The 23,131-nt window shown below is 57.8% G+C and overlaps 1 protein-coding gene across 3 annotated transcripts in view; it reads left to right on the top strand.

Moving 5' to 3' along the window:
- Positions 1-23,131, top strand: part of ARID3A (AT-rich interaction domain 3A) — a 49,171-nt gene that overhangs the window by 23,545 nt on the left and 2,495 nt on the right. For all 3 annotated transcript variants that reach the window (XM_033197603.1, XM_033197604.1, XM_033197605.1), the window contains exons 4-8: positions 11,956-12,028; positions 16,666-16,849; positions 17,232-17,479; positions 18,971-19,267; positions 21,120-21,218. In XM_033197603.1, coding sequence (XP_033053494.1) covers positions 11,956-12,028; positions 16,666-16,849; positions 17,232-17,479; positions 18,971-19,267; positions 21,120-21,218 — 901 coding nt within the window. The remainder of the gene's footprint in view (positions 1-11,955; positions 12,029-16,665; positions 16,850-17,231; positions 17,480-18,970; positions 19,268-21,119; positions 21,219-23,131) is intronic.

The following is a 23,131-nucleotide window of genomic DNA, read 5'->3' as shown; positions in this document are numbered from 1 at the left end:
TACTCAGCTCTGCCGTCTCTGTCAGTCCTGGGAGTTTCCGCAACGGGAAAAACACCGAGACTCAAAATCCCCCGGCCTCCCGGGGTCGCACCGCAGCACCAGCTTTCGCTTCTTGATGGCATCAGCCCTACCCCCACCATGGGTAAACTGAGGCCCGGAGAACGGGCAGGCTGGGCCGCGAGACTCCAGGTCCTCCGGGTCCTCCTGCCCCCCTGCCCTCTTCCCGCCTGCAGCCCCAGGCTCTGCTCCGACTTCATTCCTTCTTCATTCCTGCCTCATCCGTCCAGCTGTTCATTCCTAGCCTCTGGACTCTGTGGGAAGGGGAGGAGGGACGAGGCCTGGAATCTTTTTTTTTTTTTTGAGACGGAGTCTCACTCTGTTGCCCTGGCTGGAGGGCAGTGGTGCAACCTCGGCTCACTGCAGTCTCCACCTCCCGAGTTCAAGCGATTCTCCTGCCTCAGCCTCCTGAGTAGCTGGGATTACAGGTGCCTGTCACCACGCCCGGCTAATTTTTGTATTTTTAGTAGAGATGGGGTTTCACCGTGTTGGCCAGGCTGGTCTCAAACTCCTGACCTCAGGTGATCCGCCTGCCTTGGCCTCCCAAAGTGCTGGGATTATGGGATTACAGGCACGAGCCACCGCGCCCAGCCAGCCTGGAGTCTACAGCAGTGATGTGGCTGTGGGGGCGCACTCTGGCCGCCTCCTTCCTGCCTCTCTGGGCTGTGAACAAGTGACAGGCTTTGCAGGTTGCTGGTGCTCTGCAAACCTGGTTACCAGACAGCTGTGGACCCCCTCCCTGCCTCAGTTTCCCCAAATGCAGAGCGGGACCCCAGGGGTGTAGAGAGGCAGTGCTGGGTCCCACCCTCCCCACCCCTCCCAGCGGCAGCGTGGGTGCTTCTGTGGAGGGGGAGGCCCCGGGGCCCCCAGGGACCCTGCCACCTGGGCAGTAGTGGCCGCGGGTGCTGAGTCATCTCAGCCTCTGCCCCCGGCCTCCGCTGTGCCCGATAACAGGATTATCAGGCCTCCGGAAGGGGGCGGGGGGCTGGGGGTGCTGTCAGTGGGTGGGAGCTGCCAGGAGTGGGGCTTCAGAGAGGGGCCGGGAAGGGGATGCCAGCACTGGAGGAAGGAGAGTTCCTTACGGCCTCTTTCTTTTTCTTCTTCCTCCAACTCCTGGCTTCAAGTCATCCTCCCGCCTCGGCCTCCCAAAGTGCTGGCATTATGGGCAGGAGCCACCGCCCCTGGCCTTCCCCCATCCTCCCGTGGACACCTGCTGGATTCCTACCACTGTACCCCACAGACCCTGATTCTGTGTTTTTTTTTTTTTTTTTTTTTGAGACAGAGCCTTGCTCTGTTGCCCAGGCTGGAGTGCAGTGGTGCGATCTCAGCTCACTGCAAGCTCTGCCTCTCAGGTTCAAGTGATTCTCCTGCCTCAGCCTCCTGAGTAGCTGGGATTACAGGCGTGCACCACCACGCTTGGCTAATTTTTGTATTTTCAGTAGAGACGGTTTCTCCATGTTGGCCAAGCTGGGACTCCTGACCTCAGGTGATCTGCCCACCTCGGCCTCCCAAAGTGCTGGCACGACAGGTGTGAGTCACCGTGCCCGGCCCAGATTCTGCCTTCATGGGTGGGAGGCAGGCAGGTAAGATGGAAAGAGGCCGCCACTAGAATAAATGGATGAGTTCCCAGTCTGACCCCGGGAAGGTGCAGAGGGTCAGCGCAGGCCGTCGGCTGCTGCAGGAGTGAGAGGGGCCCAGGCGGGGAAAGGAGCGTTCGGGGGAGCAGCCAGCGTGTGTACAGATGGCCATAGTAGCCATGTGCAGGCTCTCGTGGGGCTCGGCTGGCAGGCAGGGAGTTGGGCCTTCTCCTGGGGGCAGTCAGGAGCCATGGTTGACCGTGGAGCAGGGGAGAGACCTGGTTTGATCTTCTTCTTGACTTCCAAGCCCCTCGGTCCCTCCACCCTCGGGGGCTGCTGGAAGGAGGGGGCATCTCATTTTTCCATCCTGGCTGCTTTACGGGGATTGGGGGGATGAACATCGGCTCTTTCAGTTTAATGTTGTTGTAGGAGTCTCAGTGAGTGAGTTCTTTTTTGTTTTTTTTTTTTTTGAGACAGAGTTTCACTTTTGTCACCCAGGCTGGAGTGCAACGGCACGATCTCAACTCACCACAACCTCCGCCTCCCGGGTTCAAACAATTCTCCTGCCTCAGCCTCCTGAGTAACTGGGATTACAGGCGGGCACCACCACGCCCGGCTAATTTTGTATTTTTAGTAGAGATGGGGTTTCTCCATGTTGGCCAGGGTGGTCTCGAACTCCCGACCTTAGGTGATCCACCCACCTTAGCCTCCCAAAGTGCTGGGATTACAAGCGTGAGCCACTGCGCCCCGCCAAGCAGTGATTTATTTCTTGTCTCAAAACCAGAGGAAACAAAAATAGGTGGCACGATTATACTGGAAGGTTCAACCAGCTCGGTTCACGAGAGCCAAAAGGTGGAAACGGCTCAGGTTCCGTTGAAGGATAAATGGACAAATACGTGTGACCCGTCCACCGTGGAACACGGTGCAGCCATGAGCAGGAGCCAGGCTCTGCCCCAGGCCTCAGCACAGGTGCCCCTGAGGACGTCATGCTCAGTGAGAGGCGCCAGACACAGAAGGCCACACAGTGTGATCCCGTTTCTATGAAATGTCCAGGACAGGCCCATCCACGGAGACAGGACGGGGATGTGTGCGTGCCAGGGCTGGGGAGAGGACGGGGAGTGACGGCTGATGGGGACAGAGATTGTGGTTTGCGTAACACGGTGCATACACTAAAAGCTACTTAATTGTAAATCTTAAATTAGTTTACGCTCCAGCTGGAGGCTGGAGGGCAGTGGCACAAACTCACAATCTCAGCTCACTGCAACCTCTGCCTCCTGAGTTCAAGCGATTCTCCTGCCTCAGCCTCCCAGGGATCTGGAATTACAGGTGCACATCACCACACCCAGCTGATTTTTGTGTGTTTTGTAGAGATGGGGTTTCACCACGTTGGCCAGGCTGGTCTCCAACTCCTGACCTCTCAGGTGATCCTTCTGCCTCGGCCTCCCAAAGTGCTGGGATTACAGGCATGAGCCACCACACCAGCCTTTTATAAGATCTTTTAAAAGCACACTGCATTGGCTGGGTGCTGTGGCTCACACCTGTAATCCCAGCAGGTTAGGAGGCTGAGGTGGGCAGATCGCCTGAGGTCAGGAGTTCGAGACCAGCCTGAATGAGCACCATGGTGAAACCCCATCTCTACAAAAAATACAAAAGTTAGCCAGGAGTGGCGGCGTGCGCCTGTGGTCCCACCTACAGGGGAGGCTGAGGTGGGAGGATCACTTGAGCCCAGGAGGCTGCAGTGAGCTCTGACTGCACCACTGCCCTGCCAGCCTGGGCAACAGAGTGAGACCCTGTCTCAGAAAAATGAAAACAAAAAATGAAGTAGACTAGATTAAAGAACTGAACCTCGGCTGGGCGCGGTGGCTCAAGCCTGTAATCCCAGCACTTTGGGAGGCCGAGACGGGCGGATCACGAGGTCAGGAGATCGAGACCATCCTGGTGAACATGGTGAAACCCCGTCTCTACTAAAAAAAATACAAAAAACTAGCCGGGCGAGGTGGCGGGCGCCTGTAGTCCCAGCCACTCGGGAGGCTGAGGCAGGAGAATGGCGGGAACCCGGGGGGCGGAGCTTGCAGTGAGTGGAGATCGCGCCACCGCACTCCAGCCTGGGCGACAGAGCGAGACTCCGCCTCAAAAAAAAAAAAAAAAAAAAAGAACCGAACCTCAGAGTTCCCCAGCTGGTCTGAGTGGTCCCGGCCGTTGGATGAATTCTCTGTTTCCCTCTGAGCCCTCAGCAGCCTAGGAACGCTCCGCTGGGTGTGTGGGCGCCTGGGAGGCTCAGGCCGCTGCCCGGAGGGGGCGGCTGCTGACTCAGACCTATTGCTGCCTCTTCTGAGTGTCCGCAGACCTATATCTGGCCTTAGAGGAAAACATACTTCTACACTTTCCCCGAAGCCATATTGGACGGTGCAAAAACGTGTCTTTTAGAGCATTTCTCAGGCTGGGCGCAGCGGCTTATACCCATAATCCCAGCACTTCCGAGAGGCGGAGGTTGGGGGATGGCCTGAGGTCAGAAGTTCGAGATCAGCCTGGCCAACGTGGTGAAACCCCATCTCTGTGAAAAATACAAAAAAAAATTAGCCGGGTGTGGTGGTGCGTGCCCGTAATCCCACCTACTCGGGAGGCTGGGGCAGGAGAATCTTTTGAACCTGGGAGGCGGAGGTTGCAGTGAGCCGAGGTCATACCACTGTCCTCCAGCCTGAGCGACAGAAAGAAACTTGGTCTCAAAACAAAAATAAAGTGTCTCAGGCTGGACATGGTGGTTCATGCCCAGAATTCCAGCACTCTGGGAGGCCGAGGAGGGAGAATCACTGGAGCTCAGGAGTTTGTGCCTAGACTGGGCAACATAGCAAGACCCCATCTCTACCAAAAAAAAGTTAAAACTGGGCAAGGTGGTGTGTACCTGGAGTCCCAACTACTCCAGAGGCTGAGGCGGGAAGATCACTTGAGTCTGAAAGGCTGAGGCTGCAGTGAGCTGTGATCGTGCACTCCAGCCTGGGCCACAGAGCAAGACCCTGTCTCAAAAAAAAAGAAAAGAAAATTTATCTTCGTCTGACTTCTCTGTGCCAAGTCTCAGGCCAACCCTCCTGGAGGCTCAGGGCTCGGCAGGCCCCGCACGCCAGACACTGGGGTTGTTTCTTGGATTTCCCTGAATTTTGTGGCCAAAGACAGCGTCTGAAGGGCTGCAGCTGACCAGGTGCCTCCCAGCTCCTGCACCCCCGCCCCGCTCCCACCATGGCCTCGTTCCCAGGTGGGGCCCCATGGACTTTGGAACCTCCTGTGAGACAGGAGGGGACCTGGGGGGGCAAAGGTTCTCCCAGGGGGCCCTTCAGACAGGCAGTTTCTTTACAGCCTGGGCCTCTGGGCCCAAGGACACCGCCCTGGGCCCTCCGCAGCTGCTGGGACCTGGTGGGAGTGCCCAGGTGGGGCCTTCCTGGGGACTGAGCAGGGAAACCACAGCCCCGGCGACATGACCTTAGGCGCTGCCCCGCTGTGACCTTGGGTGCTGCCCATCTGTGACCTTGGGTGCTGCCCATCTGTGACCTTGGGTGCTGCCTTGTCCTGCCCTGCTGGGGGAGGGGCCGCCTGTGCTGGCCCCGGCTGCCCCCTCCTGTCCCGGCCAGCCCTTCCCTTGGATTTCCTGCAAACCTCCGGGGTCTTTTTCTGACCTTCCTCCCACCTCCCAGAGCTGGTGGGCTGGGGAGGGGAGTCCCGAGCCAGGGCTGAGCTCCCTGGTTCCAGAGGGTTCTGGGCGGCCGGGGGACCCCCTCCCCACTCCCAGGTGGCGCTGGGAGTTATCTTGCACCGTCCCCAGCAGACTCCACTGACCCCTCGAAGCTGCCGTTTCTCTGCGAGGTGGGGTGGAGAAAATAATCAACGTTTCGCCACAAACAAGAATTTCCTGTTTGCCCTTGGAGGGCTTGGGGGGGTGGGTGGTTATCTCTGTTTTTCCTCCCCTCCCCCACGGGCGCCACCACCTGAGCCCAGTGCCGTCGTTCGTCACAGGTGCCCACTCCAGGGGGGCCACCTCATCAGCAGGTGGGGGCGGCACCTCCCCCCCGCCAGGCCTCCCACACGCCCGGTGCAGAGCCGGGGGAGTGTCAGGGACCGGGGGCCATCCCCAGAGCCATGGAGTGTGTCCTGCAAGATCCATGTAACGGGCTCGGGCCGTGCAACGTTCTGGGAAGGAAACGAAAGAGGAATGAAGGGGTCAGAGGCTGAGGGGGGCGGTGGAGGGGGCTCTGTTTAGAAGGCGACATTTGGGCGGGAAGGCAGGAGCCGTGCGGGGACCTGGGAGCTGCATTCCAGGCAGAAGGAACAGTGCCACACAGGCTATGAGCTGGGGGTGTGTGTGTTTTACTCAGAAAGCCGCCAAGGCTGGGTCTGGTGGCTCCTGCCTGTAATCCCCGCGCTTTGGGAGGCCGAGGCAGGAGGATCACTTGAGGCCAGAAGTTTGAGACCGGCCTGAGCAATATAGCAAGAGCTTTTCTCTATAGAAATGCAAAAATTAGCCAGGCATGGTGGTGCCTGCCTGTGGTCTCAGTGGCTTAGGAGGCCGAGGTGGGAGGTGGGTCTCACCACTGCACTCCAGCCTGAGTGACAGCGAGACCCTGTCTCTAAATAGAGCAGCCCAAGGTCAGGACGGAGGGAGCAGGAGAGGGCAGGGAGGGGCCAGGAGGGTGCTGAGGGGCTCTGAGAGGCTGTGGTCAGAGGAGGGTCATGCTCAGACAGCTGTGAAGAGCCCCCACCCCACCTTCCCCAGCTGCTGAGTGGGGAAAGGTCTGGCAGGAGGGGCGGCTGGGGGACCTGGAGGTGGCTTGGCTCCACGCACTCTGTGCCTCGGTTTCCCCTTCTCCGAAGCAGGTGGTGCTGGGAAGGGGAGACGATGGGCCCAGCCTTAGTAATTAGGGGTCCACACCTTCCATCCCCCACAGCAGGAGGTGGACAGAACAGAGGGGACCCCCCGGGGAAAGACCCCAGGCCTGCCCTGCAGCCCCGAACTTTCCCAGGATCACACTGAGAAAGCAAGTTCATTTAACGTGCATATATTAGGCAACTGCTGTGTGCCCGATTTTGGATGCTAGCAACAAGATAAGAATTCCGCATGTTCCAGGGCAGACACACGAGAGACAAATGCGTGAATCTGCACATCTGGGGCCATGCAAGGGCTGGGGGGCCACGGGGGGCCGCAAACTAGAAACCCCGTGAGGCCGGTGGTCAGTAAAGGTGGGTGGGAGCAGAGCGTCTGCGGAGGTGATTTCGGTCCTGGGAGGACGAGGGCTCCCCTCCAGGAAGGGGATGACCACAGGGGACCCAGATGAAAGGAAGGGGCTGAGAAGGCCTTGGAGAGGAGAGGAACAGCCCGGGCGAAGGCGGCCTGTCGGGGCAGATGGGAGGGGCAGTGGGGGTCTCAGCAGAGGGGCACCTCCCGTGATGAGAGCGGGCCCCAGGGAGAGCAGGCGGCGGGGACGGGAGGGCAGACCGCTTATCTCAGCCCTCGGCCCCCGGGGAGGGAGTTTCCGGAGATTTCGCCCAATCTCCAGCCTGGGTTTAGACCTCCTGTGGGTGCATGGTGGGCAGCTGATTTCAGAGCTCTCTGGTCGACGTTTCAGAGGCGCAGGGTTTCAGCCACAGAACCCAGGTGAGAATCAAGGCCTGGGTTTGCCATGGGGTGTGCTGTGGCCCAGCAGTTCAACTCAGGATCTGGCCCACAAGGGGGGCCTGGACACTACCATGGGCAGCCTGGACACCGTCCCCTGCTTTCCCTTCCCTGGGGCCTCGGCCAGCTGGCCAGGGCGGGACACCCCCCGCAGGGGAGCGGAACCGGGGGCCAGAGACCCATAAAACCCAGGCCGCCTTTACTGCTGGCTTTGTTACTGGCCGCCCACAGCAACGGCCATGAGAGCCGCCTCCCCCGCCAGCAGCTGGGGCCCCCGCAGGTCCTCCCTTTCCTGCCACACATCAGTGCCCCGGCCCCACGGGGGTCTGACCGTGCCTCGCCGTCGGCCCAGTTCACCCAGCATTTGGCCTGGGGGTTAATGGCTCCCCCCCTTCAACCCCAACCCTGGCTGGTCCTACACAGGGCAGCTGATTGCTGCTGGGCGCCTCAGTTTCCCCTCCCGGGATGTGAGGGTTGCTGGGGCTCCAGGTGCTTAGGGTAAAGCTGCTGTGTTTTCTCACACACTCTCCTTGAGAGGAGGGGAAACTGAGGCAGGAGGTGCGGTGAGGTTTCTTATAGGGGCTGTGCTGGGGAAGGGGGGGTCCAAGCAGGGTAGACCCTCGCAACACCGGGTCAGAATCTCAGAGGAGACGACCTTCCCCTCGCCCTGGAAGGGCCCAAGGTGTGCTGGTCTCTACCTTCACATCTTAGGGAGCTGCCGTAACGAAGACCCTCAAACAAATGAAACCTGTTCTCCCTCTGTCCTGGAGCCCAGAGTCCAAAATTGAGGCGTCCGCAGGGCTGTGCTCCCTCCAGGGGCTGCAGGAGGAGCCCTTCCGCCTCTCCCAGCTCCTGGGGGCTCCGGGTGTGGCCCCGTGGCCGGCCTCTGCCTCTGTGCAACCGTCTCCGTGTCTAAGGACCCGGCCCTTGGATGTAGGACCCGCCGGCCTTCACTGTGACTTTTTCTCCATTTGATCACATCTGCAAAGGCCTTTTTCCAAGTAACGTCCTGTTCTGAGGTTCTGGGTGGATATGAATTTGGGTGCGGGGGGGCGTTCACCCCAGGACAGCCCCAACGGTGAAGTCCTCCCCATTCCAGTACCTGCTGCCTCAGGCGCTTCCCCTGCAAGCTCATCCTGTCCCCCGCTCCGCCCTGTCCCCCGCTCCGCCCTGCCCTGCTCACACTCGCAGCTGAGAAAAATCAAGATTCAAGTAACGAGCATTTATTAGGCAACTGCTGTGTGCTCGGCCCGATCCCAGATTCTGGCAACAAAACAGACAAAATCCCAGACAGAACCCTAGATCCGGGACTCGGTGATGGGGTCTCGGAGGAAAGGCGTGGAGGGGAGTGGGCGGGAGTCGGCCCGGGGTCAGAGGACAAGGCCAGGAGTGTGGCCGTGTGTGCGTGCCTGTGCTCATGGGACCCACCAGCCCGGCTGGCCAGGTCTACCTGCGGGCCCCACACCCCTCGGGCAGCTGAAGGGGAAAGGCCTCGTCGGCCACCATAAATCAGTGCAGGAATGCGGGCTGGCCAGTCTGGCGCTGGCCAGGGTGGGGCGGAGACAAAGGCCAGGCAGCTGGACCTCGGGCAGCCTCGACCACCCAGGGCAGAGGTCAGGACTCCCAGCTGCCCCCCCAGCCCCCTCCCAGAAGCCCTCACCGAGCCTCCAGGACACAGATGAGGAAACTGAGGCCCAGAGAGGGGCGGGACGGCTGCAGGGTGGCGGGGCCCTCGGCCGGCCTCCCTAGCACCTGGGATGTCCCCAGCAGCAGGCCTGGGCGTGGGCCTCCTTCCTGGGCCCTAATGATGGATCATCCCAGCTGAGGTCTAATTGGTGGTTTCAAGGCCCCCCACTGCCCAGCCAGCCACATTCCCCAGAGCTTAATTTGCAGCCTGGTATTTGTCGCAGGTCCTCCTCGGCAAACTGGCCCCCGCCTGAACTCCGCTTTCTAATTATCCCTGCCGGCTTTCCCCACCCTGCCCGCCGCTGCCTGCCCGCCCAAACCTGTGGGTGGGGAGCTGGGGGACCTCCTGGCCCCTTGTACCCCAGACAGAGCCCCTTTCCCCTCTGGAAGACATTCCGGGGCTTGCTGATCTCCTTCCTCCCCAGCCACCACCCTGGAGGCAGAGGCGGTCGGAGGCTCATTTCACAGCTGGAGGCTGAGACCCCAGGCTCCAGGTGTGGGGAAGCCAGCGGGAGGCAGGAGGACCGGGATGGGAAGCAGGACGGGGCTCTGGGCCGAGTCCCTGACATCCCCCCAGGCTGTAGTCCCACACGCACCACTGTGCCTCAGTTTCCTCATCTGCAAAGCAGAGCCAGTTCTCAGAGCAAAGGCGCTCCTGTCTGACCCTCAGGGCAGCCCCGGGAGGCATGCTGGTGATTGTTTGCAGTGATTTGCTGTGTGAACTCAGGCAGGCACTGTCGTAGGTTAAATTGTGTCCCCCAAAGAAGATAAGGTGGAGGGCGGTGGCTCCCGTCTGTGACCCCAGCACTTTGAGAAGGCGACACGTGAGGAGCGAGGGAGCCCAGGAGTTCGAGACCAGCCTGGGCAACATAGAAAGACCTCATCTCTACAAAAGAAAATGTGAAAACTTAGCCTGGTGTGACGGCGAGTGCCTGTGGTCCCAGCCACTTGGGCAGCTGAGGCGGGAGGATCCCTTGAGCCCAGGAGGTCGAGGCTGCCTTGAGCCATGATTGTGCCCCTGTACTGCGGCTGGGCGGCAGAGTGAGACCCTGTCTCTAAAAACTAACAAACAAAAAAGACTTTGGGAGGCTGAGGCAGGCAGATCCCTTGAGGTGAGGAGTTTGAGACCAGCCTGGCCAAATGGTGAAACCCTGTCTCTACCAAAAAATACAAAAATTAGCCGGGTGCGGTGGCAGGTCCCTGTAATCCCAGCTACTGAGGAGGCCGAGGGGGGAGAATTGCTTGAGCCTGGGAGGCCGAGATTGCGCCACTGCACTCCAGCCTGGCCAAGAGAGTGAGACTCCATCTCAAAAAACAATAATTAAAAAAAAAAAAAAAAAGGCCGAGTGCAGTGGCTCACGCCTGTAATCCCAGCATTTGGGAGGCCGAGGCAGTTGGATCACAAGGTCAGGAGACCATCCTGGCCAACATGGTGAAACTCTGCCTTTACTAAAAATACAAAATTAGCCGGGCGTGGTGGTGGGCGCCTGTGGTCCCAGCTACTCCGGAGGCTGAGGCAGGAGAATGGCGTGAACCCGGGAGGTGGAGGCTGCAGTGAGCCGAGATGGCGCCACGGCACTCCAGCCTTGGGGACAGAGAGAGACTCTGGCTCAAAAAAAAAAAAAGAAGAAGAAGAAGAAAGAAAGGAAAAAGGATAGGTTCAAGCACTGGACCCCCAGTATTTGCGACGGGACCTCATTTGGAAACGGGAGACCTTGCTGAAGTACAATCGCGCTGACGTGAGGTCAGCCTCAGACCGCAGATAAAACGGTGGTCCCACAAGATTAGAATTCCATGTTCCTTGTGCACCTTTTCTGTGTTCAGCTGTGTTAGAGGCACAAACACTCACCGTCGCCTTGCCGTTGCCTGCAGGACCCAGGACAGCCACAGATGTGTGTTCCTGGAGCACTGGCTGGGCTGTGCCTGTGCCTGGGTATGTGGGAGGCCCCACCCGTGAGGTGCGTGTGACTCAGTCTTTGATGTTCACACTGACGAAATCACCAACAGACACATTTATCAGGACGCGTCCTGCACAAAGACAGAGGCAGGGGCTGGAGTGACGCGGCCACAAGCCCAGGAACCTGGAGCCCCCAGAAGCTGTGAGAGGCAGGAAGGTTTCTTCCTTGGAAACTTGGGAGGGAATGCAGCCCTGCAGACACACCTTTTGTTTTGTTTTGTTTTTAGAGACAGGGTCGTGTTCTGTCACCCAGGCTGGAGTGCAGTGGTGCGGTCTCGGCTCACTGCAGCCTCTACTGCCCAGGCTCAAACAATCCTCCCATCTCAGCCTCCCAAGTAGCTGGGACGATAGGCACGAGCCACCCCGCCTGGGTAACTTTTGTATTTTATTGTAGAGATGGGGTCTCACTGTGTTGCCCAGGCTGGTCTTGAATTCCTGGACTCAAGCCATTCACCTGCCCTGCAAAATGCTGGGATTACAGGCGTGAGCCGCCACCTTGCAGAGAAATTGGTTTTGGACTCCTGGGCTCCAGGACTGCGGGAGAATAGATTTCTGTTGTTTTAAGCTGCAACGTGTGGCTACAGGGAGTTGAGGATCGATTTGAGATGAGGTGGCCCTAAAGCCAGCAGGCTGGTGTCCTGAAAAGAGGAAAGAGAGACTGGGAGAGGGTCTTGTGGAGATGGAGGCAGAGACTGGAGCGCTGGGGCCACAAGCCAGGACGCACCTTGATCTGGGGTTCCCAGGCCCCTGGACCCGGAGAGGACACCGTTTGTCATCCCGGGCCTCCTTGCAGCCCCTCTGGGAAGCTCGTTCACCAGCATTTCTGTCCCGCAGCCTTGTGGTTCTTCACCTGCCCAGCGGGGCCTCAGGCTCTGTTTCGGCTCTGGCAGCGGCTCGGGGGTCCTAGGGGTGGCAACCCCTGCTCCTGTCCTCCTGGCCTGGCCTCCAGCGCAGGGGGGACGTGGTTCCCACACCTGAGCTCTGGCACCAACTAACCCATCCCCTCTCCGCCCTCACAGCTCTACGAACTCGACGGGGACCCCAAGAGGAAGGAATTCCTGGATGACTTGTTCAGCTTCATGCAGAAGCGAGGTGAGCCCTCTGTTCTCACCCCCCCCCGCCGGGAGGTCACAGAAACGGGGCCATAGGAGGGTCCTTATTGGCTCCAGGTATGTTGGGGTGGTAGTGAGCTCCCCGTGGCTGGAGGCATCCGAGGCTCCTAAATCAGGAGGGACTTCAGGGATGTCTTGAGGGGAGGCACATCCTGCCATGGGGGTTTGATGCGGGAGGCACGCCTGTGAGTTTAAGGGGCAGGCCCCCTGGTGGGGGCAGGGCAGTCTCAGGGCCCCAACCCAGAACACACAGTCCAGGCCGTCTCCTTGGCATCCAGGGTGCAGTGAAGTGGGGGTCCCCGCTACTGGGTACTGGGGGAGTGGAGCCAGCCTCTGTGTTTGGGGAGTGGGGTCAGATCCAGGCTGGCCAGTGGGTGCAGGTGCGGCAGGACAAAAACCCCCAGCCCGCCGCGAGGTGACCTAGAGTCTAATGATCTCATGGCATTTGAGTCCCGGCCCCTCCCCTCCTCCCACGAGGGCCTCAGTTTCCCCATCTGTAAAAATGGGCCACAAACAGTCCCTGCCCAAAACTCAGTGGCCAGCAGGTACCCCAGACGTGCTGAGAGCAGGGCTGCTGTTTACTGTGCGCACTTATTGGGCACCCACGGTATATCAGGCCTTGGCCGCTTGTACACTGCTCTGTGCCCCTGAAGCCTCCTGGCCTGGGGAGGGCAGGTCTGGGCTGGTGTCCAGGAGGGGAAACTGAGGTCCAGACAGAAGACAGACTCAGAGACCACCAAGGGTAGCCAGAATGTCCCCAGCGGCCATTCCCAGGCCTCACCCCAGCTTAGAGCAACCACAGGGCAAAGCGAGTGTGGCCAGGGTTTCCGTCTCGCCTCCAAGTCCTCGTTGGCCAGAGAGTGGCTAGGAGCGTCCACCGCCAGGTAGGAGCCGCTCCAATCCCCTGGACACTCCTCTAGGGCAGGGAGCTAGCTCCGGTCCCCACTATTCAGACCCCACTGTTCAGACCCCACTGTTCAGACGGGGGAGGAGGTCTCAGGGTCCACAGAGGCAGGAAGGGGTGGGGCAGAGGGCTCTGTCCCTACACTTGGGGCCATGCCGGGGGCCGTCATAGGGCCGCTGTGTCCCAGACTCCGCCCACCCCTCCCCTGGCTTCTGTAAACACAGGCCCCAGACCCGCCACTGCCAGCCGCCCGCCCGGAAGGGAAGGAGAAGGAGGAGGGCTGTGGGCCCCCAGCCCACACTGCCCAGCAGCCTCCGAGTTAACCCCTCCTGTGCTGGGAACAGAGGATCCAGACCTGGGACCTGGGCGGGGGCCTCTCCTGTGTTATCCTCCAAGCCCAGCGTTGACCAGGGCCCACTGCCCCCCATGAGGCTGGACACATCCTCCCCATGACCCTTTATCATCCCGTTCACACCTGCTCAGCCCTGACCACTCTGCTGTGGGGCTCCAAGCGCCTGGGTCCAAAGCCAACCCGTGTTGCTCTTACCCATGCCTGGTGTCGTAGGGGTACTTAGAAAGCACGGTGGGCCGGGCGCAGTGGCTCAAGCCTGTAATCCCAGCACTTTGGGAGGCCGAGACGGGCGGATCACAAGGTCAGGAGATCGAGGCCATCCTGGCTAACACAGTGAAACCCCGTCTCTACTAAACAATACAAAAAACTAGCCGGGCATGGTGGCGGGCGCCTGTAGTCCCAGCTACTCGGGAGGCTGAGGCAGGAGAATGGCGTGAACCCGGGAGGTGGAGCTTGCAGCGAGCTGAGATCTGGCCACTGCACTCCAGCCTGGGTGACAGAGTGAGACTCCGTCTCAAAAAAAAAAAAAAAAAGAAAGCACAGTGAGGCTGGGTGTCGTGGCTCACGCCTGTAATCCCAACATTTTGGGGGACCGAGGCAGGTGGATCACTTGAGGTCAGGAGTTCGAGATCAGCCTGGCCGACATGGTGAAACCCCGTCTCTACTGAAAATACAAAAAGTGGCTGAGCATGGTGGTGTGCACCTGTAATCCCAGCTACTTGGGAGGTTGAGGCAGGAGAATCGCTTGAATCCAGGAGGCAGAGATGGCAGTGAGCTGAGATTGCACCACTGCACTCCAGCCTGAGCGACAGAGCAAGACTCTGTCTTTAAAAAAAAAAAAAAAAAGCACAGTGAGGCTGGGTGAGGTGTGGCTCACGCCAGTAATCCTAGTACCTTGGGAGGCCAAGGAGGGAGGACTGCTTGAGCCCAGGAGGTCAAGGCTGCTCATGAGTGTGGATGAGATGGAGGCTCCTGGCAGATGGGGCCATGAGGGTTGGTGTCCAGCTTTACCTCCCTCTCCAAGCTGGGAATTCCTACAGGACAGGAGCCAGCGAGCTCCTATGCATCCCTCAAAACCCAGCCTCAAAGCTTCCTCTTCCTTGCCTTCCTCCTGGAGCTTCCCGCTCTGTAATGGGGACCCTTGGAGCTGAGAATCTGTCAGGTGAACTCACCTGTCACCCTAGACGCCACAATCTACCTCTCCTTCACTCCAGACAGAGGGAAAAAATGTTTTTTTTTTTTTTCCTGTATCACAAAGTAAAAACCTCCAACTAAATTTCTCAGAATTCTCTGGGGGCTGGAAGTGAGGGAGGGGTCCTGACCGCACCCCCTCCCCTCAGCAGCAGCCTCTGGACCACCTGACCTGCTGTTCCCTGACAACCTCCCCACCCTTCCTTATCTGGGCCCCAGACGGGCCCTGCTGATGCTCCCAGCTGCTTCTGTAAACATCCTCCTCCCGCCATTGCAGAGCCAGGGCGCGGCCCTGGGAACCAATCCTCTAACCCTCTGCTGCCGATCCTTGTTTTTTTGAGACAGAGTTTTGCTTTTGTTGCCAAGGCTGGAGTGCAATGGTGGGGTCTCAGCTCTCTGCAACCTCCATCTCCCAGGTTCAAGCAATTCTCCTGCCTCACCCTCCCAAGCAGCTGGGATTACAGGTGCCCACCACCATACCCAGCTAATTTTTGTATTTTTAGTAGAGACGGGGTTTCTCCATATTGGCCAGGCTGGTCTCGAACTCCTGACCTCAGGTGATTCTCCCGCCTTGGCCCCCTGAAGTGCTGGGATGACAGGCGAGAGTCACCACACCTGGCCTGATGCCGTTGCTTTTGCTTTGCAAACTCTGAGGCCTGAACTGGTGTCCCGAGTGAGGCCAGGCGAAGGCTCTGGGCAGGTTTCCGGGCTGATCGTGCAGCTAACACCCGGCCTGGCTCCTCTAGCTCAGGCTGTAAAATGGGTTTCAGGTGGGGTCGGGTCTGAGGCCCACCTTCTTCCAACCCGGGATCTCCTCCATTCACTGGAGGTTTTGCAACCTGGGAAGGGCCTGGAAGTGGCCGAGGGTGGTGGGAGGTGGTTCCGGAAGCTTCTTCTGGGGGTCCCAGGGGTGGCCTCGTCCAGGCAGAGGGCCGGCCGCTCACTCAGGGCTGCACCGACTCTCCAGCCAGTCACATCACAGAACACCGATGTCCACGTCCCCATCCCCAATGGGGCGATGGGCGTCCCCTCCCACTCCATGGTGACTGGGCAGCAGCTGTGGCCTGGGCCACTTGCCCTCACTGGTCTTCACTGAGCGCCTACTGTATGCCGCTGGGTGCCGGGACCCCACGTAGGCAGAACATGGAGCGGGGGCCACAGACAGTACACAGTTGATCTCCTAAGTGCAGAATTTCACTGACTGAACGAGAGGTTTAAGTGGGGGCTTGCCTACTGTCAGGCCAGGGAGAGGCTGGGCAGAGGTGGAGCTGACATCTGAAGCCAGAGGCTCCCGGTGCAGGGGCAGCCTGGGAGAGCCCTGGAGGGGGCGGGTGGGGCTGGAAGGGTGGGGAGGGGCCCTGTCTTCAGCCAGCTCCAGGAGGAGGTTGCAGGAACCTGAGTCAGCCCAGCCCCATCTTCTTCCTGCGCCAGCCCACCCGCCGCCCTTCCCCTGCCTGAGCTGATCCTCCCCCTTTCCCACCCTGGCATAGCATAGCCCACAACCCTCTCCTCCTGGGCTAGCCCACCCCCCCCATGCCGGGGCTAGCCCATCCCCTTCCCCTCCCTAGGCCAGCCCACAGCCCTCCATTCTCCAGACTCCAAATCGGGTATGCCAGGCTTTACTCCTTGCCTGCCTGAGGCTGCAGAGTCCCTGTCAGCGTGGAGGGAACAGGCCTGAGGCTGCAGAGTCCCTGTCAGCGTGGAGGGAACAGGCCTGAGGCTGCAGAGTCCCTGTCAGCGTGGAGGGAACAGGCCTGAGGCTGCAGAGTCCCTGTCAGCGTGGAGGGAACAGGCCTCTGGAAACCCGGGCGGAGTTGTTTTGGCAGCTGCCGTGGTGGGTGGCGTGGAGAAGGGATAACAAAGATCCGGGCGTCTCCCATACATCCCTCCTCTCAGTAACCCTCCTCCCGAGGGCTGCGCTGTCCCTAAGCCCAGGTTACTGGTGGGTAAACTGAGGCAGAGCTGCCCCCCCTCGGTGCCCTCTTGAGCAGCAGTTTCCAACCGGGATGGTCCTGCACCACAGAGGACCCTGGGCAACGTCTGGAGACATCTGTGGTCGCCACAGCCTGGGCCGGGGAGTGCTCCTGGCATGGAGAGGGTGGAGGCCGGGACACTCGGCTCCCTGCAGTGCCCAGGTGGCCCCCAACCTCCCTCTCGCCCCTGCCCCCAGGGACACCTGTGAACCGTATCCCCATCATGGCCAAACAGGTCCTTGACCTGTTCATGCTGTACGTGCTGGTGACGGAGAAGGGCGGCCTCGTGGAGGTCATAAACAAGAAGCTATGGCGCGAGATCACCAAGGGCCTCAACCTGCCCACGTCCATCACCAGTGCGGCCTTCACCCTCCGGACCCAGTGAGTGGTGGGCGGCTGTGCCCTGGTCGGGCCAAGGCACTCTGAGCAGCCAGTGCAAGTGGCTCCCTGCAGAAGAGGGAGGGGTGGTGGGCAGCCGCAAAGGGCACAGGGCCACGCTGTGCATCCAGGGCCTGAGAGCATCAGGTAGGGGTGCGAGGACCACACAGGCTCTGGGGTTATGCAATCAGGGGCCATTGCGAGGAACAGCATTGAGATGGAGGGAACAGCGTGGCGAAGGCCCAGTGGCTCTGGGGGCTGCTGAGCAAGTCCAAGGGAGGAGCCAGGGATGGTGGTGCCACAGTGGGGTTTACTTTGTACTGAAGGTCAAAGGGAGCCACAGGGGTGATCTGGGTGCCATCCTCTTCCCTCGTCCCACCCACAGATACATGAAGTACCTGTACCCCTATGAGTGTGAGAAGCGGGGCCTCAGTAACCCCAATGAGCTCCAGGCAGCCATAGACAGCAACCGACGGGAGGGCCGGCGCCAAAGCTTTGGGGGCTCCCTCTTTGCCTACTCGCCAGGTGGGGCGCACGGCATGCTCTCCTCACCCAAGCTGCCCGTGTCCTCCTTGAGCCTGGCCGCAAGCACCAACGGCAGCTCCATCACCCCCGCCCCTAAGATCAAGAAAGGTAAGGGCCTGCATGGGGCCTGGGGCGTGTTCCCAACTGAGCTTCAGCCTGGCTGGCTGACCTTGGGGGATACCTCTTCCCCTCTCTGGGTAACCAGGATGAAAAACCCTATAGTTGGCATGGAAAAGGGCTTCAATCTACCAGCCTTCTGCCCATGGCAGACATTACCAATCCATCACCGCTTTTCTTTTTTTTTTTTTTTTTTTTTTTTTGAGACGGTGTCTCGCTCTGTCGCCCAGGCTGGAGTGCAGTGGCCGGATCTCAGCTCACCGCAAGCTCCGCCTCCCGGGTTTACGCCATTCTCCTGCCTCAGCCTCCCGAGTAGCTGGGACTACAGGCGCCCACCACCACGCCCGGCTAGTTTTTTGTGTTTTTTAGTAGAGACGGGGTTTCACCATGTTAGCCAGGATGGTCTCGATCTCCTGACCTCGTGATCCGCCCGTCTTGGCCTCCCAAAGTGCTGGGATTACAGGCTTGAGCCACCGCGCCCGGCCTCCATCACCGCTTTTCTAATCCCACACAGGTGGCAGGCAGCCATTGCTAATCAATCTGTTTCCAGTCCTGTGGCCCAAGGCAGACATTACTAATTGATCACTGTTTTTCCAGTCTACACTGAGGCAGGCATCATCAGTTGATCAGTTTTCCCTCCCACTGAGCCTCTGTACCCTCCATAACACAGAGGTACCAATAGCACACGCAGCAGCGTGGCCTCGGTTTGCCTGTCTGAGTTCCCATTTCTCATCTGGGCAACATAGTGAGACCCCATCTCAAAAAAAAAAAAAAATTAGCTGGGCGTGGCAGCGTGCACCTGTGGTCCCAGCTACCCAGGAGGCTGAAGTGGTCAGATTGGTTGAATCCAGGAGGTCGAGGCTGCAGTGAACTGAGATTACACCACTGCACTACAGCCTGGGCAACAGTAGTGAGACCCAATCTAAAAAAAATTTTTTTAGGCCAGGCACAATGGCTCAAGCCTATAATCCCAGCACTTTGAGAGGCTGAGGCAGGCAGATCACTTGAGGTCAGGAGTTTGAGACCAGCCTGACCAATATGGTGAAACCCCGTCTCTACTAAAAATACAGAAATTAGCCAGGTGTGGTGGCGTTTGCCTGTAGTCCCAGCTACTTGGGAGGCTGAGACAGGAGAATCACTTGAACCCAGGTGGCAGAGGTTGCACTGAGCCGAGGTCACGTCACTGCATTCCAGCCTCGGCGACACAGTGAGACTCCGTCTCAAAAAAAAAAAAAAAAATTAGCTGAGTGTGGTGGTGGGCGCCTGTAATCCCAGCTACTCGGGAGACTGAGGCAGGAGAATCACCTGAGCCTGGGAGGCGGAGGTTGCAGTGAGCTGAAATCACACCACTGCCCTCCAGCCTAAGCAATAGAGCAAGACTCTGTCTCAAAGAAAAAAAAAAACAAGGTGCATGTTCCTGCCTCGAGTGGAAGGCAGTCCCCAGCCCCTCCTGGCCACAAATTCCCCTTCTTTCCTACCTAGAGGAGGACTCAGCCATCCCCATCACGGTCCCTGGCCGCCTGCCTGTCTCCCTGGCAGGCCACCCTGTGGTGGCAGCCCAGGCAGCAGCTGTGCAAGCAGCAGCCGCCCAAGCAGCTGTGGCCGCACAGGCAGCCGCCCTGGAACAGCTGCGGGAGAAGCTGGAGTCTGCGGAGCCTCCTGAGAAGAAGATGGCCCTGGTGGCTGATGAGCAGCAACGGCTGATGCAGCGGGCACTCCAGCAGAACTTCCTGGCCATGGCGGCCCAGCTGCCCATGAGCATTCGGATCAACAGCCAAGGTACTGCCCTGGTGCCCAGACCCGCTGTGTTTCCTGGTTGTGTCACACAGTGAGGGCCTTGACGCCTCCATATGTAAAGAGTGCCAACAAATCAATAAGAAAAAAAAAGAGGCCGGGTGCAGTGGCTCGCACCTATAGTCCCAGCACTTTGGGAGGCCAAGGTGGGTGGATCACTTGAGGTCAGGAGTTTGAGACCAGCCTGGCCAACATGGTGAAACCCCATCTCTACTAAAAATACAAAAATTAGCTGAGTGGTGGTGGGTGCCTGTAATCTGAGCTACTCAGGAGACTCAGTTAGGAGAATCACTTGAACCCAGGCGGCGGAGGTTGCATTGAGCCGAGATATCCTACCATTGTACTCCAGCCTGGACAGCAGAGTGAGGCCCCATCTCAAAGAAAAAAGCAAAAACGGGGTGCCGGGGGACGGGACACGGCGGCTCAGGCCTGTAATTTTAACACTTTGGGAGGCCAAGGCGGGCGGATCACCTGAGGTCAGGAGTTCAACACCAGCCTGGGCAACATGGAGAAACCCCGTCTCTACTAAAAATACAAAAAATTAGCCAGGCATGGCAGCGTATCCCTGTAGTCCCAGCTACTTGGGAGGCTGAGGCAGGAGCATCCCTTGAACCGGGAGGTGGAGGTTGCGGTGAGCCGAGATCACGCCACTGCACTCCAGCCTGGGTAACAAGAGCGAAACTCCATCTCAAAAAAAAAAAAAAAAACTGGCTGGGCACAGTGGCTCACACCTATAATCACAGCATTTTGGGAGGCTGAAATGAGGGGATTGCTTAAGCCCAGGAATTTGAGATCAGCCTAAGCAACACAGTGAGACACCATCTCTACAAAAATTAGCTGGGCGTGGTGGCACGCTCCTGTAGCCCCAGCTACTCGGGAGGCTGAGGTGGGAGGATCACTTGAGCCCAGGAGGTCGAGGCTGCAGTGAGCCATGATTGCACCACTGCACTCCAGCCTGGGTGACAGAGCAAGACCTGGTCTCAAAAACAAGGTTAAAAGAAACAAAGCAGGCCAGGCATGGTGGCTCAAGCCTGTAATCCCAGCACTTTGGGAGGCCGAGATGAGCGGATCATGAGGTCAAGAGATCGAGACCATCCTGGCTAACACGGTGAAACCCCATCTCTACTAAAAAATACAAAAAACTAGCCATGCGAGGTGGCGGGCGCCTGTAGTCCCAGCTACTCGGGAGGCTGAGGCAGGAGAATGGTGTAAACCTGGGAGGCGGAGCTTGCAGTGAGCTGAGATCCGGCCACTGCACTCCAGCCTGGGCGACAGAGTGAGACTCCATCTCAAAAAAAAAAAAAAAAAAAACCAAAAAAAAAACCAAAGTAGAGTGTGGACAAATACACTTACTGAACAAATAAATATTGAGCAGCACCTACTATGTGCACTGGTGACAGCATGAGTGTGAGAAACACTGTCTACACCTTGTAAAGCTAAAATCTAGTTGGCAAGACAGACAGAAAACAGAACATGCCACAGGTGTCTTTATGATAAGAAATGGCAGTTTTGGCCGAGCGTGGTGGCTCACGCCTGTAATCCCAGCACTTTGGGAGGCCGAGGTGCGTGGATCATGAGGTCAGGAGATTGAGACCATCCTGGCTAACATGGTGAAACCCCGTCTCTACTAAAAATACTAAAAGAAATTAGTCGAGTGTGGTGGTGGGTGCCTGTAATCCCAGCTACTCGGGAGGCTGAGGCAGGAGAATCGCTTGAACCCTGGAGGTAGAGGTTGCAGTGAGCTGAGATCACGCCACTGCACTCCAGCCTGGACGACAGAGCAAGACTCTGTCTCAAAAAAAAGGAAAAAAAACAAATGCATTTATTCTTCCCACAGCCTCCGAGAGCCGCCAGGACTCTGCCGTGAACCTGACAGGCACCAACGGCAGCAACAGCATCAGCATGTCTGTGGAGATCAATGGCATCATGTATACAGGTAGGACCCCTGAGGCCACGTGCTGCCTGGACCTTCCCTCTCCCACCATGAACTCAGGACCCTGGGTTGTGCCTGGTCCGAACTGCTTGAACCAGGTGTGCGGGCAAGCAGGGCACGGCCAGGGGCTTTGCGGGGTAAACAGTCAAGGCTGATGGAGAGGATACCGTCGTTCACCTGGTGCCGCGCTCAGCCCAGAGGGGGTCATCCACAGATACATAATCAGTTTGACGTTGGATGGATCACATTCCTAGTTTATTTATTTATTTATGTATTTTTATAAGACGAAGTCTTGCACAGACATGCACCAGCACACCTGGTTAATTTTTAAATTTGTTGTTGCTCTTTAAATTTTAAATTGCTTTGTTGCTCAGACTGGTCTTGAACTCCTGGGCTCACGCAATCTTCCTGCCTTGGCCTCCCAAAGTGTTGGGATTACAGGCGCGAGCCACCACACCCGGCCGATCCCAGCATTTTCGGAGGCTGAGGAGCAAAGAATATGTAAGCCCAGGGGTTAGAGACGTTGAGGCTGCAGTGAGCTGTGATGACACCACTGCACTCCAGCCTGGGCCACAGACCAAGACCCTGTCTCTTGAAAAAAATTTAATGAATTTTTTTTTTTTTTTTTTTTTGAGACGGAGTCTGGCTCTGTCACCCAGGCTAGAGTGCAGTGGCTGGATCTCAGCTCACTGCAAGCTCCTCCTCTCGGGTTTACGCCATTCTCCTGCCTCAGCCTCCAGAGTAGCTGGGACTACAGGCGCCCGCCACCTCGCCCAGCTAGTTTTTTTTTTTTTGTATTTTTTAGTAGAGACAGGGTTTCACCATGTTAGCCAGGATGGTCTCGATCTCCTGACCTCATGATCCGCCCGTCTCGGCTTCCCAAAGTGCTGGGATTACAGGCTTGAGCCACTGCACCCGGCCTAATGAATTTATTATTTTTTTAATTTTTAATTTTTGTGAGTACATAGCAGGTATATATATTCATGGGTTTTATGAGATGTTTTGATACTGGCATCCAATGCCTAATAATCACATCAGGGTAAATGAAGTGACAAAAAAATTTAATCTAGGCTGGGTGCAGTGGCTCACAGCTATCTATAGTCCCAGCACTTTTGGAGGCTAACACGGGAGGATCACTTGAGCCCAAGAGTTTGAGAGCAGCCTGGGCAACATAGTGAGACCCCATCTCTCCTAAAAATACAAAAATTAGCCGGGCGTGGTGGCGCGCAGCTATGATCCCAGCTACTCTGGAGGCTGAGGGGGAGGAACACTTGAGCCCAGGAGGTGGAGGTTGCAGTGAGCTGAGATCACGCCATTGTACTCCAGCCTGGGTGGAAGAGAGATCCTGTCTCTCTCTCTCTCTTTTTTTTTTTTTTTTTGAGATGGAGTCTTCTGTCTGTCACCCAGGCTGGAGTGCAGTGGTGCAATCTTGACTCACTGCAACCTGTGCCTCCTGGGTTCAAGTGATTATTCTGCCTCAGCCTCCTTGAGTAGCTGGGACTACAGGCATGTGCCACCACGCCCGGCTAATTTTTTTTTTTGTATTTTTAATAGAGATGAGTTTTCACCATGTTGGCCAGGCTGGTCTCAGACTCTTGACCTCAGATGATCCACCCGCCTCGGCCTCCCAAAGTGCTGCAATTACAGGCGTGAACCACCGTGCCCGGCCTATATATACATATATATATATATATATATATATTTTTTTTTTTAATAAAATGAATTTAAAAGTTGCCAGGCATAGTAGCTCATGCCTGTAATCCCAGAACTTTGGGAGGCTGAGGTGGGCGGATCACGAGGTCAGGAGTTCAAGACCAGCCTGGCCAACATGGTGAAACCCCATCTCCCCTAAAAATACAAAAATCATCCAGGTGTGCTGGTGTGCGCCTATAATCCCAGCTGCTTGGGAGACTGAG

Source organism: Trachypithecus francoisi, unplaced genomic scaffold, assembly GCF_009764315.1.
Source record: "Trachypithecus francoisi isolate TF-2019V2 unplaced genomic scaffold, Tfra_2.0 Lachesis_group5, whole genome shotgun sequence".
Lineage (NCBI taxonomy): Eukaryota > Metazoa > Chordata > Mammalia > Primates > Cercopithecidae > Trachypithecus > Trachypithecus francoisi.
Note: the sequence above shows the minus strand (reverse complement) of the source record. Positions and strands in the feature narration are given on the sequence as shown.